Here is an 18,042-nt window from a genome sequence, read left to right as displayed (position 1 = left end):
AACTTCCTGAGGGGGAAACACCAGCTTCTTTAGAGGAAAAGAAACACATCTTGTTAACAATTTTTAATTCAGAAGGACCTGGAGCTGTGGAGAGACCTGATGTAGATGACTTCATGTGCCTCACATATATTTCTCAGCGGCAGCTTATCAACAGTTGTCCCTCACTTTCAGTAGCTGAAATTCAGGAGCAGTGGCCATTCTTGTTTACTCGGAAAGGTCTTTCGAACCACTTTTACAAACTCACAGGCATCGATATCAGTGAGCACTTAGGTCAGGCCCTCATAACCAAAGACAGAAGGATTATTAACTATTTCTCCAGCCAGAAGCTCAAATGGAACCTTGGTATAAGGACACTTCTTCAGCAGATAGAAAGTGAGGGAGTTTTGACCAACAACAAGGTTGGCACAGCAGCCATACTTCTCATGATGAAGTATTAGAAGGAAGATGAAGACTCCCTCTTTGTCTTAGCAGATGTAAGCTTCTTTCATACAGCTCTATGTTTAATGTTGTTGCTTGCTGTCCTGTTATATTTTTTTATTTGTTACATAAAATGTCTTGGTCCTTTTTCTGGCAGGAAACATCTACCAGGATGTCCCTTAAAGCAGAGAGCAACCTGCCCATCACCCCAAGGCTGATTATGCTTGGTAAGAAGTCATTCATGAAATAGAGCTGATTAGACCATATTGCAATATCTGTTTGGCACAGGAGCTTTTCGTGGACACAGGTATCTCTGTTTTGTTAGCTCAAATTTCTGTAATTTCCTTTCTAAACCAAGGTTGTTGGACATGTCTCTCAGTGAATCCAGCAAAGTAACAATATCAAATTTCACATTACATATCGTACTGTGTATGACTGTGTACGTGACAAATAAAAATTTGAATTTGAATTTGAATTTGATATTACTGATCAACATAGTAGTCTAGCTACACCAACAGCAGGAATACTGAAGTCAATACTGTAAAGTTTAACAGCAGCACAAACTATAAACTCCAAAATAACATACAGTTGATTCATCTCCGGTAATTTAAATGGGCTGACTGTTTGTTAGGTGTGTTTAATGTGCAGAATAATTCCCAATTATGTACAATTATAATATGTTAAAATGGACTTATGTACATAAGGCCATTAATAATTAACTGTATGTAGCTATTTGCTTTATGACTATCTAGACAGTTTGAAGAAGTGAAGTACTGAAATTATTTTATGTTGCATAATGACAACATGTTGCCCCTATACATTTAAGGACAAAGTTCAATGACCACCACCTGCTGGATGGTGAATGTAGAGGGGTGTGTAATTGTTGAGCTGGACAAAGAGAACACCTTTGCTGATGCAATGTCAGTCTTCTTTGGTTCATTCTATGTATTGAACCTGGAATACCAGGAGTCAGCGTGTGCAAGGTTTTTTGTAAGGATAAACCCTGAAGAGGGAACAAAATGTACCTCCAAGGTTGGGACGAGCAGAAAGACTGGGACCACTGTGAAGCGAAAGGTTGTTCACATTAACCCTCATGTCACAACTTTCCTCTAGTGGCTTACTGAATTTGAGTGGAGAACTTCAAATTATGTAACTGTTTTTGCCATTTTAGTGAATTTCTTGTATAATTTAAGTGACCAATGTACCTGTGTCTCCACAGATGATCCATGGCCCATGCTTTCTGGACATTTACACAAGACGAACAACAATGAAGACAAGCTCTCTTGCCACTCTTGCAAGATGCTGTCTCTGTCTAATAGGTTTTTTGAGTGCAACAGTTTTGATTTTTTTTCCTTCTTTTACCCGTTTGTTAAAAATTATTTCAGCTACTTACACTTTAATTGTCACATGTATTGGCTCACCTTACAAATCAATGAACTCAGTCCACAAAGCAAGATCAGGGTTCAGTGCAGGTCAGTCAAGTTCCTTCACACCACACATGCTCATCCATGTCCTTGTGGACCCTGCTTTGTGCATTGATTTGGTGGTGTGAGCCAGTATTTTGGACAAAGTGTATATAAAGGCAGAAGTGTGGGGCTTGATATTATATTCATTACAATTCAGTTTATTTGTATGGTACCAACAAAATGAATGCCAAGGCACTTCACATTGTAGGTTTAAGACCCTACAAAATATAACTAAGAAAACCCAATACTTGAGCATATGTAATGAAATTATGAAAATAATGTATTACATGGTTTAGTAAAAACAAGTGCTTCCTCAATGAAAATATGTTTTCAGTTCTTTTCAGTTTTTGATTTTAGAAATGTGTATTTCAGCAGGGAAAAATCAGTGATAATAAATAAAGTGGTGTAAAGCACATGGATTATATTTTGTGTGTGTGTATCTATCTATCCATCCATCCATCCATCCATCCATCCAATTTTTTTGGAACCCTCCAGTCTCTTACAGTATGTTACTGTTAACTGAAATTACGGTCAATTACGACCTGTTAAACAGTAAATGACCGCCTGTTGGGACACAGTGTCCTCTAGCAGAGATGAATAGTTTTGGCACTGATGATGCGTGATAACGGTAAGTTACTGGTAAATATATTGCAGTTTATTACCTTGCAGCGGGCTTACAGTGACATACCGTGAATAAACGGTAGTATACCAATTTCTTAATCACAGTATGATGTTACTTTGTTGACGTAATTTACGACATAACAGTATCTCACTGGCGTCACTGTCGCCAGTGAGATACCGTAAAAAAGGCTACGGTGCGTTACCATAATTTGTCCAAGAGTATTATACCACACCAGCAAAAACGGTATCATCCTGCAGAACGGTAAGCTACCGTAACACGGCGTCACGGTATGACGCTGGCAACAGTGACGCCAGTATGTTACCGTAAAGTGGCGATGAAAAGTCTAACAGTGTACAAGACCATCAGCAAGAAGCAAGAATGGGACAATTCTTGATGTGATTCTTCAAAAATAGAAGAAATGTAAAATGATCATTAATCGCTCTTCTCTTTGAGCTTCATGCAATATCTTGCCACATGAGGACGATCACACGAAAGGTGGTGAATCAGCCCAAACTACATGGGACTTGTTTGGGCTACTTGTTAATGACCTAAAGGCACTCTGGGCCACAGTCACAGAGAACACCATTGGTAACATACTACGCTGTAATGGACTCAAATCTTGCTCGCAAGTGCTCACAAGGTTCCTCTGCTCAAAAAGGCACATATAAAGGGAACATCTGAATCAGGGGTCTCAACACGCTTTTGCATATTCGTAGTGTTTCCTTCCCTAAATGAAATATCTACTTTTCAAGTACTGAAAAGTTGCCCTGTTGTCATCCATTCTCGTAAAGTATAACCAAACTTTTGAGCGTTTGAGCCGCTTTCGCGCCGTGTTTCCTGCCAGGTAAATGACGCTTCGCAACGTGGTGATGTCATTCGGGGCGACTGGAATCGACAAGGGAATCGTTTGCAAAAATGGCAAACAATTCCAAGGAATTGAAACAGTGGGAACCGGTTCTCAACAAGAACCGGGTTTCGATACCCATCCATACTCCCCTCACATCGACCAGATAAAAGCTTTTCTTGAGAAACTGAATTTACCCTCAGTTGGGAAAAATCATAATGACTATCTGACCTCTCCTATCACGGAAACAGAGATAGATAAAGCAATAAATAAATTAAAGTCAAACAAATCTCCCGGTAGTGACGGTTTACCATCCTAGTGGTATAAAACCTTTAAAGAACAGCTTATACCACTACTCGAAAAATCATTCAGATATACACTCGAACATGGTGAAATGCCCCCTTCATGGAAAGAAGCGGTCATAACAGTGATCCCCAAGAAAAAATCCAGCGAGATTTGTTCAGATTATAGACCCATATCAATACTAAATGTTGATTATAAATTATATACCTCAGTTATTTCTAAAATATATGAATATTTTATTAGTGATATTATCAATGAAGACCAGATAGGCTTTATAAAGGGACGTCAAACCCAAGATAATATAAAGAGAACTTTATATATTATCAGTAATATTCGAAAAAAGGAAAATGTGCAGCCTTAATAAGCCTCAACGCATAAAAGGCTTTCGATAGCATAAATTGAAATTTTCTATATCACGTACTTGAGAAAGTTGGATTTCATGATAAAGCTATCAGATGTATTAAAACACTTTATCAAAACCCGACCGCAAGAATAAGAATAAATGGTAGTTTAACTGAGACCATAAAATTAGAGCAGTCTACCAGACAGGGCTGCTGCCTTTCTCCTACCTTGTTTGCAATCTTCATAGCGCCCTGTCATGGTCCTGAGTCTGAGGACTCAGTGTTTTGTGTTTCCTTATGCTTTTGTTCATTCAGAGTGTGTATTCTGTTGTGATTTTGCCATTTGTTAGGTTTCTGTTCTTTGCATGCCTGCTCCCACTTCTGTGTTCCCTCTGTCTGTCCATGGTGTTATTGTGTCTGCTCATGAGTCTGCCTGTCAAGTTCAGTGTCCTGTCTGGTTCTCTGTCTGTTAGTTTCCTGTTTTATTCTGAAAGTTCATGTCTCATGTCAGTGTGTTCAGTTTACGTTTCCCCTGTCTCGTCAGCTGTGATTTCTCCCAGGTGTGTTCCCCTCCTGTCTCTCATCCCTTGATTACTGCCATCTGTGTATTTAAGCCCTGTGTTTCTCTGTGTCAGTGTCGCGTCGTACCCTCAACTAGCTGTTCTGCTTCTATGTTCCTAGTGTTTGGTCTCCTGCTCCAGTTTAGTGTTTCTTTCCAGTGTTTCAGTCCTTGGTTCCTCTGTTCTGACTTTTGGTTTTCTTTTGGTGAGTTTAGTTTGTACGAGGTTTTTCCCAGCAATAAAGCTGCGCTTTAAGTTTCACTTCCGTGTCTGAGTTCTGCATTTTGGGTCCACCACTCCTGCTTGCCTGCCACACAGCGATTCATGACAGAATGACGCGACCAGTATGGATCCAGCAGACTCACTGAGGAAGCGCAGCTCAGCCTTTGACGGGACCCGGCTAGCGCTTGGAGGGCCTCCGTGCTGCCGTTCCTCACAAGCTGCTTACCCTTCGGTCCACTCACCTGCTTCTTCCCCCCGGATGCCCCGGTCTCACAGAAAACGCTCCCGCCGGTCCCGGGAGGATTACTATGAGACCGCGAGCAACCAGCTTACACCAGCTCAAGCTTTCTACAAGATGTTAGGGTCATTATAGTGCCACCCGACTCACCCAGCGTTTCCACATCACAGCAGGAGCAGCCACAGCCAAGTCATTCCTTGTCGCATTCTGCCAGCGCTGCTCCCTCTTCTACTTGGAAGCGGCGAACGTGCCGCCAGCACTCACGGCTCCAGCAGGAGCCTGGGACTCTTCTCGACCAACCGCCTAGGGTGAGTGACAAAGTCCCCCTACATTCGCCTTCTGTGTCGAGGGATAAACGTACCGTTTCCCCCAAGGCCGCTAACGTCAGCTTCATGAACTCTAGAACTTCTGTTCCTCCTGTTCCAGAAAATGAGAGTATTCATTTTGAGAGCAATTGTTTCCGCTTTGGTTCAAAAGACTGTGCTTCTGATGCTCCTTCAGACCCAGGAGCTAAGACTGTTTCATCTGGAACTGTTTATTCTGGGGCTATGTCAGCTCAGTTAGCCGCCCGGCCCGAAGCTCAGTTAGCCGCCCGGCCCGAAGCTCGGTTAGCCGCCCGGCCCGAAGCCCGGTTAGCCGCCCGGCCCCAAGCTCAGTTAGCCGCCCGGCCCCAAGCTCAGTCGCCACCTCCACCACATTCAGCCTCGCTTCCCATAGCACAGTCACATCCACAGCCTGACTTATTACAAACCTTATTTCAATCCTTAGCCCAGTCAATACCTCAGTTGGTAGAGGAATCATCAGCCTTATCGTCAGCTCGGTTTCCAACTTCACAACCATCATTTTCCCGACCTTTTCTTCAGTCGTCCTCAGCTCAGCCACCTATACAGCCATCATCTTCACCTACACCTCCGGTACAGCAAGCTATGTCTATCCAACCCTTACAGAACTGTTCCACAACCTCGAATCCTAATCAGAGAGACAAACCAAACAATATTGTTATCAGTCCTCAAAAGCTGGCCAGTTCTGAGACTGAGATTCACTCCAGGGCCTCCCCAGAGGCTGGGTTTCAGCCCCCAGCAGACTCTGGACCCCTGATGGTTAAGGAGCCAGCTGAGGACCGCACCCGGCCGTTGCTGCCTGAGCAGACTCAATGCTCTGTGCAGCTGCAGTCTGCCATGTGTTTGCCAGAGGCCCGTGTGCCTGGTTCTGTACTGTCCCTGTCAGAGGCCCGTGTGCCTGCTGGTTCTGTTCTGTCCCTGCCAGGGGCCCATGTGCCTGCTGGTTCTGTTCTGTCCCTGCCAGGGGCCCGTGTGCCTGCTGGTTCTGTTCTGTCCCTGCCAGGGGCCCGTGTGCCTGCTGGTTCCGATCTGTGCCTGCCAGAGGTCCCAGTGCCTGCTGGTTTTGTCCTGTGTGTTCCAGGGGCCCCTGTGCCCACTGGTCCTGAGACTGTTTTCGCTGGAGGGCCGGAGGAGCCTGTCCAGCCTCCTGCTTTGCCAGCTGGGGGGCCCGAGGGGCCTGTCCAGCCTCCTGCTTTGCCAGCTGGGGGGTCCGAGGAGCCCGTCCAGCGACCTTCCTCGTCAGCTGGGGGGTCCGAGGAGCCCGTCCAGCGACCTTCCTCGTCAGCTGGGGGGTCCGAGGAGCCCGTCCAGCAACCTTCCTCGTTGCTGGACACGTTTTGTCCTGTGTGTTCCAGGGGCCCCTGTGCCTACTGGTCCTGAGACTGTTTTCGCTGGAGGGCCCGAGGAGCCTGTCCAGCCTCCTGCTTCGCCAGCTGGGGGGCCCGAGGAGCCCGTCCAGCGACCTTCCTCGTCAGCTGGGGGGTCCGAGGAGCCCGTCCAGCGACCTTCCTCGTCAGCTGGGGGGTCCGAGGAGCCCGTCCAGCAACCTTCCTCGTTGCTGGACACGTTTTGTCCTGTGTGTTCCAGGGGCCCCTGTGCCCACTGGTCCTGAGACTGTTTTCGCTGGAGGGCCCGAGGAGCCTGTCCAGCCTCCTGCTTCGCCAGCTGGGGGGGCCTGAGGAGCCTGTCCAGCGACCTTCCTCGTCAGCTGGGGGGTCCGAGGAGCCCGTCCAGCGACCTTCCTCGTCAGCTGGGGGGTCCGAGGAGCCCGTCCAGCAACCTTCCTCGTTGCTGGACACGTTTTGTTCTGTGTGTTCCAGGGGCCCCTGTGCCCACTGGTCCTGAGACTGTTTTCGCTGGAGGCCCCGAGGAGCCCGTCCAGCCTCCTGCTTTGCCAGCTGGGGGGCCCAAGGAGCCTGTCCAGCCTCCTGCTTCGCCAGCTGGGGGGCCCGAGGAGCCTGTCCAGCGACCTTCCTCGTCAGCTGGGGGGCCCGAGGAGCCCGTCCAGCCACCAGCTGCTCCACCAGCAGCCTCATCCACACCCGCAGCAGCAGCCGCATCCACAGTTTCGTCCACACTGCCTGCTGCAGCGCCTCCGTCTCCGGATTCCACGCCACCGCCAGCTGCAGCCTCTGTGTCTTCATCCTCGCCAGCTGCAGCCTCTGTGTCTCCACCCACGCAGTCACCTGGTCCAGCTTCAGGTCCACCCACGCCGTCGCCGGGTCCAGCTTCAGGTCCACCCACGCCGTCGCCGGGTCCAGCTTCAGCATCCTCTTCGGCATCCTCATCAGCGTCCCCTGGTCCAGCCTCTGCTTCAGCTTCATCCTCATCTGCCTCGCCTGGTCCAGCCCCCGCATCAGCTCCAGCATCCCCTGCAGTGGCCTCCTCTTCAGCGTCACCAGTTTCGTTTGGCCCAGCCTCCGCCTCTGCTTCTGCCACCTCTGTTCCAGCCTCCGCCTCGGCTTCTGCCACCTCTGTTCCAGCCTCCGCCTCGGCTTCTGCCACGTCTGTTCCAGCCTCCGCCTCGGCTTCTGCCTCGTCTGGTCCAGCCTCCGCCTCGCCTGGTCCCGCAGGGATCACGCCACCTTCAGGTCCCAAACTACCGCCTCAACATCATCGAGCGTTTGTCAGGCCGCTTGTTGGGCATCGTCACCACCGTGGCTGCCCTCCGGACTTCTGTTGCCACCCCCGCCTTCTGCGAGGACGACCTCCTACACGCCGCCATTGCCGTCCGCACGGTCGGTCCCCGGAACTGTTTCCATGCCACTACCTACTGCGTGGGCGGCCTCCGGACCTGCCCCACTGCCGCTGCCATTCACATGGTCGGCCTCCGGAACAGAACTGTTTTGGCCTCCTGTGCTGTCGGCCCCCTGAACTTGTCCGTCTGGGCCTTTTTGGACTATGGACTATACAAAAATATAATTTGAATTGGAGAGCAACAAGAATGAAATATCTTGGGGTTGACGCTGAGGATTAATATAAACATAATTACGATAAATTAGATAAGGAAATCAAGAGTGATTTGGATTGGTGGGCTACCCTTCCATAAGACATTGGTTCTCAAATAGAGACCATAAAAGTAAGTGTCCTACCCCGACTTCTCTACCTTTTTCAGTCGCTACCCATTGACATACCTGAAAAACAATTCAGATTATGGGACAAAATCATTTCCACGTTTATATGGAATGGTCACAGACCGAGAATCAAATTTGATACATTACAGATAAGAAAGGATAAGGGGTGTTTGGCACTCCCAAACCTTGAGGCATACTTTCATGCTGCACAAATCAGGCATATAAATTGTTGGTGTGACAATGATTATGAAGCCAAATAGAAGAATCTAGAAAAATCAGTACAAGGAAGAGAAATCCAAAGCCTTATAGGAGACAGAGAAGAAGCAATGAGTGTAATTAAACAGCTGCATTTATTCACTCAGTTTACACTAAAAATATGGTTTAATCTGGTACGAAAATACAAACTGGAAAAAGAGTTCGGACTGCTTTGATGGATAGCTTATGATAAGGGTTTTATCCCTGGTTCTATGGACCAAAGATTTAAACAGTGGATTCCTAATGGATTAACAGTGATATGTACACTAATTAAAGATGGGAATGCAATGAACTTCCAGGAGATCAAACAAAAATATGATCTAAGTAATCAAGATCACTACAGATATTTGCAGATTAGGGACTTTTTTAATAAAGAAGTAAAACATAGTGTAAATCTGGATAAAAATTCAATAATCAAAACTAGAGATGGACCGATCCGATATTACGTATCGGTATCGGTCCGATACTGACCTAAATTACTGGATCGGATATCGGAGAAAAATAAAAAATGTAATCCGATCCATTAAATATCACGAAAGCACCTCACAAAACTTGCAACACGCTGTAACTCACCTCAGAACATTAGCACGTCGGAGCAGTATGCATCACGTGATAGAGCGGCTGTGGCATGCGGGACCTGTCGGTGGTCTGGATAGCATGTGGAGCTTCGCTAGCAACCCCGCATTTCATCTCCGACAAAGTTATCCCCGAGAGAAGTAAAGCAAGTGTGTAAGTCCATCTCTGAATGTTTGTAAAGCATTCCTGCGTTAAGCTTAACGAGCGACTGCCTCTCGCTCTCCGGCTGCTACTTCAATCATGAAACTGCTTAATGATCAGCTGATCGGCTTTTCTGTCGCGAGTCCGTGTCTCTTGTTTGCTTTTGGCCCACTTTGCACCAGACAGAGGAAACCAGCGGCTGAACTACAGCAGCACGTTTAAGCTTGATCAGCTGTTGTTAGAATTTATTTATTATTACTTTCTACACCAGGATCTTTTTCTACGTAGCTGACGGCTGGTAACTGTGCAGGGGCGGATCTAGCAAAGTTTAGCCAGGGGGGCCGATAGGGCATTAACAGGGAAAAGAGGGCACAAAGACATACTATTCTTTCTTATTCTCATTTAAAATGTCGAGCTTTTAATTATTTAATATTTATCTGAATCTTACACCCAAAGTTTTAATCTGATGTAAAATGTATAGAAGTCCATTATTGTATATAGTAACTGTTAAGTCTAATATACCCTAGTAAGCTATAGTACTTTTTCCTTTGGGAAGGTACCATCTGTGCAGTCTGCAATTTTGTTGAAGAAAGATGTTGAATCTATTTAATATTTCTTGAAAAATAATTGATTTCTGTGTATTTTTTTCCACACTGCATCAAATTAAGGTTGATTACGTCGATTAAGCATCATGAGGTGGAGCTTGAGGGGTGGTTCCCTATTTTTTATTTATTTATTTTTGTTGTTGCTGGGAGTTGGAACCCTATTAGTTAGGTTGCTTAATATTTATGCTAAGTACTCTTTAAAATACCAGAATAGGGAGGATGGTGTAGGTTTAAGTTTATTAGATTGATCAGTATTGCTGAACTATGAAATATTTTTTTTTGCATACAGGTATAACAGAATAGCTTTAGTGTAGTTGTTGTTTTAAACTTGAGTATGAACTTATACAAAATGCAGCAAGATATTTAAAAAACAGTTTTGTTGATTAAAAAACACTATATCGGATTCATATCGGTATCGGCAGATATCCAAATTTATGATATCGGTATCGGTATCGGACATAAAAAAGTGGTATCGTGCCATCTCTAATCAAAACCATAACTGAAACCTACAATGCAAAAAATTTTAGAATAATCTCAACAATTTACGAGCATATAACGGAGGCAAGAGGGTGTACAATAACATCTGTAAAACTGATGTGGCAGAGAAAGTTGGGAGGGAACACATCCGATGAGGAATGGTCAGAAATCTGGAAAACACAGCAGTCAACAACATCATCACGTGTCTGGAGATTGCATTACTGGAAAAATGTAATAAGATTTTTTATAACACCCAAAATTAGGAACAAACACACTTCATTACCACAACCGTGTTGGAGAAGCTGTAGAGATGTAAATGTGACTCATTCCCATGTGTTCTGGTTCTGCCCCAAGATCGCAAAATTTTGTGAAGATGTCCATTTAGTTATAAGTAAAATTCTGGGTTATACTGTGTCCAAGTCTTGTATATTATTATATCTTGGTGTCATTACGGGAAATGTGTTGAAAGAAAATAGATACATATTGAAAATTATGCTTGCAGCCTGTAAAAAGGCTATCACAAGAAATTGGTACAAGATAGACCCACCATCGCAGGATGAATGGATCAAAATTATAGACGAAATACAAATTATGGAACAACTGACTTACAGAATAAGGACTCAGGAAGATCAATATCATCGAAAGTGGGAGAAATGGACTGATTACATAAACTGGATAAAGACCATCACATTGATAATGAAAAACGATCAAATTGTAGAAACATGGTGACCCAACATGTTCTTTTTTCACTTTTTAAATTAATTTATTAATTTATTTCTTTATTTTATTTAATTTTGTTTTGTTTTGTTGTTACCTCTTATGTCATCTGTGTAATGTTTAAAGAAAAACAATAAAAAGAAAGTAGTAAAAAAAAAAGAAGAGGAGCTTAATAAGTAACACGGTCATTGTTAATACAGTTAAAACAGCAACTACAAAGCAAAACAAGGCAAGTTAGCATGTCAGCTATTAGTTTATTTATTCATTATCATGAAAAAGTAATTAACCATAACAGCTGGAGTCAAATAATCAGCCACACTGCTGGTGACAAATATAAACAAACAACATATATATATGAAAATAAACACAACATATAGACTTTTACTCATGTTAATATTATTAGTAAAGCATTAACACTTTATTGTTGCCCTCGTGGAACATTTGATATGTTTAAGATTTATTAATGATTACTGAATGATTTACAATTTTTGGCAGTTTGTAAAACAGCTTTTAACATTACTTGAACTAAAACCTTTAAATTTTTCTTAGATTCATAAAACTGTAACCATTAATTCACAAACTTCATAGTCTTTAAAAATAGTTAATCTTGAGATAAAATAGCATGTCAACAGAAAAGGGTTTAAAATGCAAAGATGTCCCCACATATTTATGTGCTGATATTAGGGATATTAGTGTGTGTGAATGTGAGCGTGAATGAATAGTGGTATTGTAAAGCGCTTTGAGGGGTCTCAAAAAGCGCTATATAAATGCAATCCATTATTATTATATTAGAGGTTAACAATCAGTGAGTTTGAAGTAAAGTGGTGAGGAGATAATCATGCAAAGCAAAATCACATCACAACATATCAATCCCAGAATATGTGATTCAAAGCAAACAAAAAAGAAACATCATCCACATTCAGCTTTCATACCACCGACTTGTAGTTTCTGCCTCTTCTAAACAGTCAAGCTCTACAGACTTGTTAGTACACAAAGGACTCAGAAACACAGAGGAGTCACTGGACCACAGTCCAAACCCAGGATACAGAGGTTCAGTGAATGTGGTGCTGAAGGTGTGGAGGTGGAACAGAGTGTCAGAAGAGACTCCGTAGAAGGACAGAGTGCCAGCAGGACAGTCCACATACACCCCTACTCTGTGAGAGACTGAGGAGGAGGAGAAGATGGGTGTTTCTCTATTGTTGTGCCAGAATGAGTAACCAAAAGCGTCAGAACACATCAGACTCCAGGACTGATCATTTCCCGCAAATTTGCATTCGGCACTGTTTCCTCTCCTTCTGATGCTTTTGTAACTCACTGATATAAAACTGCCTCCTTTCCACTCAACTTCCCAGTAAGAGCGACCAATCAGCCCATTTTTGCACAGAAGCTGTTTCCACCAGTCAAATCTGTCTGGATGATCAGGATAGGGCTGCTTGTTCTCCACAACGGTCACCTTCATGTTGTTGTCAGACAGTTTGAGTTTTTTATTTATTGAAGTCATGTCCACTTTTAATTCACAGAAATCTGATGGAGAGAGAAACACACAGCAGAGATACAGTTTATCATCTGACACATCTAGTGTCTGTTCTTTCATTATGTTCTGTCATTTTATTTATATAAAACTTAATATCACTGTCATCCCTCGCACATACAAGGTCTTAAATAATCAGGCCCCATATTATCTTAATGACGTTATAATGGATTGGATTTATATAGCGCTTTTCAAGGCACCCAAACCGCTTTACAATGCCACTATTCATTCACTCTCGCATTCACACACTGGTGGAGGCAAGCTACGGTTGTAGCCACAGCTGCCCTGGGGGAGACTGACAGAAGCAAGGCTGCCATATCGTGCCATTGGCCCCTCTGGCCAACAGTAAAGTGTCTTGCCCAGGGACACAATAACCAGGACAGAGAGCCGGCGACCTTCCGGTTACAGATGCGCTTCCTAACCCGGTGAGCCACGGTCGGTTATAGTACCATATCACCCTATTAGAGTACTTCGCTCTCACACTGCAGATTCACTTGTTGTTCCTAGAGTATTTAAAAGTAGGATGGGAGGGAGGGCCTTCAGTTTTCAGGCCCCTCTTCTGTGGAACCAGCTTCCAGTTTGGATTCAGGAGACATACACCTCACCAGCTCAGCGACTAGAGCCTGAACTTCAACAGGTAGCAGCCTCCATTCTACGTGTTTATGTTTTCTAGTATTCTATCAGTAGGCTCAGCGTGTGTGACTACTTTGTGTTCATACATAAATATTAAAAGAAAGCTTGTGTGCTCTCATCAGGATAGGGGTTTGTGTTGGGGTATGGTATTGTAGCTCATAGGTTTATACTATTAACAGGTAATGTGACGAGCATCCGCCTTCTGGGATTTCCTTACCTGGATTAATCCGATTATTAAGTGATGAATCCTACTTCCGGGCCTAAAGTAGTCTGCATTTAATATGGCTTTTGTGTTGTTAACATGTTTAATGCTTTGTATTTTCTTCTATTTAATCTCAAAAAGCTCCTAAAAAAAAAGTCAGTGATCACCGTTGACCTCCCTCGGCTTTTATTACCGCTAATCATTTATTTAAGCTCAGTTTTTAAAACCTTACAATGTAACTACAGCACAGCCCATGCATGTATATGAATGACTAACCTCGTATTGTGGATGGATTATCTCAGTTGTTCTCCTGGCTGAAGTTTGGTCCTTTTACAGCATCCTGCCATGCGATTACATTTGTTCCTGACCACTGAGAACACTCACGTTAACTTTTATCGAGTGGAAAAAAAGTTAGCTTGTTTATATTTTGCTAACATAGCTGTGTCGCTAGCGGTCACGTAGCACATCATTATACACCAGCTAGCCAAACTTCAGTAACCCTACAAACGTCACTGCTGTTTAGTTTTCTGTCTTCATTTATGTTGGAAGTGATAACAGAGCTGTACATTTTAATTTGTTTCCAAACCGCCACAGTCAGGACATGCTATATTGTATTTAGATGGAAGCTAGCGAGCTAACTTCCTGCTGACTTCTAACTCCGTTAAATGTCATAAATTCCGTTTTCATGGATGCCTGGATGTTAAACTCAGTTGTTACACCTGGTAGAGCAGAACGCTGATCATTTCATTAAAGATGAAAGACTTTAGACAGTTTTTCAACTCTCAGTAATGCCACAGTGATCATTTGATATATGGACCTGCAGCAGAGTGTAGGCCCAGACACGGCTAGTGACGTCAGACTGAACGATCGGATGAGCACACATCAACTTATAGCACAGCGATAAAATTTGGATTTTGCTGATTTGTCATCATTTGTCAAACTTACACTTCCTCAAACCAGGTTTTAACCACTGCTGTCCACCATGGTCGAGCCTGGAGAAAGAAACACAGTAACAATGATTTTCTATTCAACATGAGATCTAACTGTTGCACATGAAGCACCAGAGTTTTCCCTGTTCTTCCAAGTTTGACCCAGTTACATTAGGTAGTTATCTTTTATTTGTTCCTTATATCTAATATTTGTAAGTACATTGTTGTTCTAAATCATCTAAGAAAATTATCAGTGTAAGCCAAGACTACTGACAGTGTTCAGTAATGCCTGTACTACTGGAGCACAAAATGGTTTTTTTTAATATGGACAGCAGCTATCCACCAATAATGCTGCTAAAACTGGGATGCTGCTAAAAGAATCCAAGTCCGCCCAGACTGGAATGTGTGCAAACCAGTTAAACCCTCCAATATGTGAAATATTGTCACTGGAAATTAAAATTTGGGTTTGTTCTAGCTAAAATTCAGAAATACCCAAAATGAGCTCTTCTTTATGATGATGCTCTGAGCAAAAACACATTAAATTAGCAAACAATTAGCCAAAATAGTACTAAATGAGTAGCCATGCCCTGTCCATACCTGAGTTTCCAGTGTGGATCCTTGAGTCCCTGCCTCACTTTCAATTTTCCTGGATGATTGTAGCGAAGGTCAAGCACTTTCAAGTGGGAATGATTTGAGCTCAGAGCTGACGTCAGGAAAGTACAACCTTCCTCTGTGATTAGGCAGCCTGACAGGCTGGAAGAAGAAAAATGCCACAAAATGCCACAAAATTCAAGACGTTAAAGGACAATCATACAATTAGAGAATAGAAGAATCAAACAGAACTCAGAACTGTCTGTAACTGTTGAATGACTGCCATCCTGACCTCAGAGTTTCCAGTTTACAATTTGGACTCATCAGACCAGCAGAAAGAAGTTTAACTCCTGAATCTTGCAGGTTGTTGTTACTCAGGTCTAGTTCTTCCAGAATACATGTTTCTGAGCTTAGAACCGAGGACAGAGCTTTGCAGGTTCTCTCTGACAGGTTACAACAACTCAACCTGAAAAACAACTAAAAATGAGCCGCTTTGTTCTATAAAAAGTTGTTGTTTTATTCATAAATCCACTTACAGGGCTTTCTTGGCGACTTTGACCACAGGCAGCAGCCCCAGAAGAGCCTCCTCTGATGCAGAGTATTTCTTCAGGTCAAACACATCCAGATCTTCTTCTGAACAAAGCAAGACAAATACCAGAGCTGACCACTGAGTAGGAAACAGTTTATCTGTGGAGAGACTTCCTGAACTGAGGAGCAGTTGGATCTCCTGCACTAGAGAACGATCATTCAGTTCATTCAGACAGTGGAACAGATTGATCATTTTTTCTGCAGACAGATTCTTTCTGAGCTTCTTCTTGATGTAGTGGACTGTTTCATGATTAGACTGTGAACTACTTCCTGTCTGTGTCAGAAGGACTCGTAGAGTGGTCTGATTGGTCTGCAGTGAAAGACCCAGGAGGAAGCGGAGGAACAAGTCCAGGTGACCATTTGGACTCTGTAAGGCCTTATCCACAGCACTCTGGTGGAGATCTTTCAGTTTAGGTTTGTCTTTAAATACTTTGGACATCTTAGATATTGTTTGCTGTTTCTCCAGTAGATTTACTCCAGAGTTGATGAAGGTCAGATGGACATGAAGAGCAGCCAAAAACTCCTGAACACTCAGATGGATGAAGCAGAACACATTCTCCTGATACAGTCCTCTCTCCTCTTTAAAGATCTGTGTGAACACTCCTGAGTACACTGAGTTTCCTCTGATATTGATGCCACACTCTGTCAGGTCTGATTCATAGAAGATCAGATTTCCTTTCTGCAGCTGATCAAAAGCCAGTTTTCCCAGAGACTTGATCATCTTCTTGCTCTCTGGACTCCAGTATGGATCTGTCTCAGTGCCTCCATTATATTTGATCTTCTTCACTTTGGCCTGGACCAACAGAAAGTAGATGTACATCTCAGTCAGGGTCTTGGGCAGCGGTCCTCCCTCTCTGGTTTTCAGCACATCCTCCAGAACTATAGCGGTGATCCAGCAGAAGACTGGAATGTGGCACATGATGTGGAGGCTTCGAGATATCTTGATGTGGGAGATGATCTTGTTGGCCTGCTTCTTATCTTTGAATCTCTTCCTGAAGTAGTCCTCCTTCTGTGGGTCAGTGAATCCATTGAGCTCTGTCACCATGCCAACATACTCAGGAGGGATCTGATTGACTGCTGCAGGTCGTGTGGTTATCCAGATGTGGGCAGATGGAAGGAGTTTCCCCCTGATGAGGTTTATCAGCAGCACATCTACTGAGGTGTGCTCTGTAACATCAGTCAGAATTGTAGTTTTGTGGAAGTCCAGAGGAAGTTGACACTCATCCAGACCATCAAAGATGAACACAACCTGGAAGTCTTCAAAGCTGCAGATTCCTGCTTCTTTGGTTTCAGTAAAGAAGTGATGAACAAGTTCCACCAAGCTGAACTTTTTCTCTTTCAGCACATTCAGCTCTCTGAAAGTGAATGGAAACATGAACTGAATGTCCTGGTTGGCTTTGTCTTCAGCCCAGTCCAGAGTGAACTTCTGTGTTAAGACTGTTTTCCCAATGCCAGCCACTCCCTTTGTCAGCACTGTTCTGATTGGTTTATCTTTAACAGATGAGGCTTTAAAGATGTCTTCTTGTCTGATTGTAGTTTCTGGTCTGTCTGGTTTCCTGGATGCTGTTTCAATTTGTCTGACCTCATATTCATCACTGACCCCTGCAGTCCCTCCATCTGTGATGAAGAGCTCTGTGTAGATCTGATTCAGAAGGGTTGGGTTTCCTGTTTTAGCAATCTCCTCTAACACACACTGGAACTTCTTTTTCAGGTTAGACTTGAGTTCATGTTGGCACCCTGGAGCACGGGTCCCTGAAGGATCACAAAATCATGTTATTTTTACAATAAGTTAATGCGATCAGATAAATGAAAAATAAAGCAATAAAACAGCCTCTCAGGAGGAGTTAAATGGTGCAGATGTTTTGCATCATATTAAAGATGAGCTGAGGTTTGAAATACAAACTTCCAGAACTTCCACATCATGTCAAAGCTAATAAAAGATTCTTACTGCTCTGAAGATGGTCAGCCAGCTTCCTCTGCTTCATTCTCCTCAGGAAGTGGAGTGTGATCTTCAGAAATGCTACTCTGCTACTCTTCCTTTGCTCTTCGTCCTCATTCTCCAACATCTCATCATTCTCCCTCAGACTCTCTAAGCATTCTGGGTAATCTGCACTCAAAACTTTCTGGATCTTCCTCAGCTCGGTCTTTACAAAATTGACCATTTTTATCTCCAGTAACTGAAAAAGGAAATAATAAGAACCTATAAGCTGATTGCTAAAACTGTTTAGTGTCCAATTAGCACACGAAATGCATCCTTCCATGTCATTGATACAGCATTAATTGGTCTCACCATGAATATGGCATCCAGGTCTGTTTGATGCTGAACGACAGACTGACCACTGGGAACCTCTGAGCTCTGCTGGGTAACC

At 43.6% G+C, this 18,042-nt stretch overlaps 1 protein-coding gene across 2 annotated transcripts; it reads right to left on the bottom strand.

Annotated features, from left to right (window-relative positions):
• Positions 1–11,576: 11,576 nt before the first annotated feature.
• On the bottom strand, positions 11,577–18,042 carry LOC146558551 (protein NLRC3-like). 2 transcript variants are annotated; one of them, XM_085246622.1, is made up of 7 exons: positions 17,964–18,042; positions 17,622–17,850; positions 15,622–17,425; positions 15,378–15,551; positions 15,092–15,247; positions 14,511–14,557; positions 11,577–12,723 (listed from the first exon to the last, which is right to left on the bottom strand). In XM_085246622.1, exons 1-7 carry the CDS (start codon positions 17,964–17,966, stop codon positions 12,119–12,121), a joined length of 3,018 nt encoding a protein of 1,005 aa, XP_085102748.1. In that variant the 5' UTR covers positions 17,967–18,042; the 3' UTR covers positions 11,577–12,118. The 2 variants fall into 2 exon arrangements, with proteins under 2 accessions (XP_085102748.1, XP_085102749.1); XM_085246623.1 differs by lacking the exons at positions 11,577–12,723; positions 14,511–14,557; positions 15,092–15,247; positions 15,378–15,551; positions 17,964–18,042 and having other exon boundaries at positions 15,618–17,425; positions 17,622–17,717; positions 17,760–17,844.

This window comes from Mchenga conophoros, linkage group LG15 (genome assembly GCF_057382185.1).
Source record: "Mchenga conophoros isolate Kocher_MC1m ecotype Shallow Benthic linkage group LG15, M_conophoros_male_GT1.1, whole genome shotgun sequence".
NCBI classification, from domain to species: Eukaryota; Metazoa; Chordata; class Actinopteri; order Cichliformes; family Cichlidae; genus Mchenga; species Mchenga conophoros.
The sequence above is the reverse complement of the archived record's forward strand: the minus strand, read 5'-3'. Positions and strand labels throughout refer to the sequence as shown.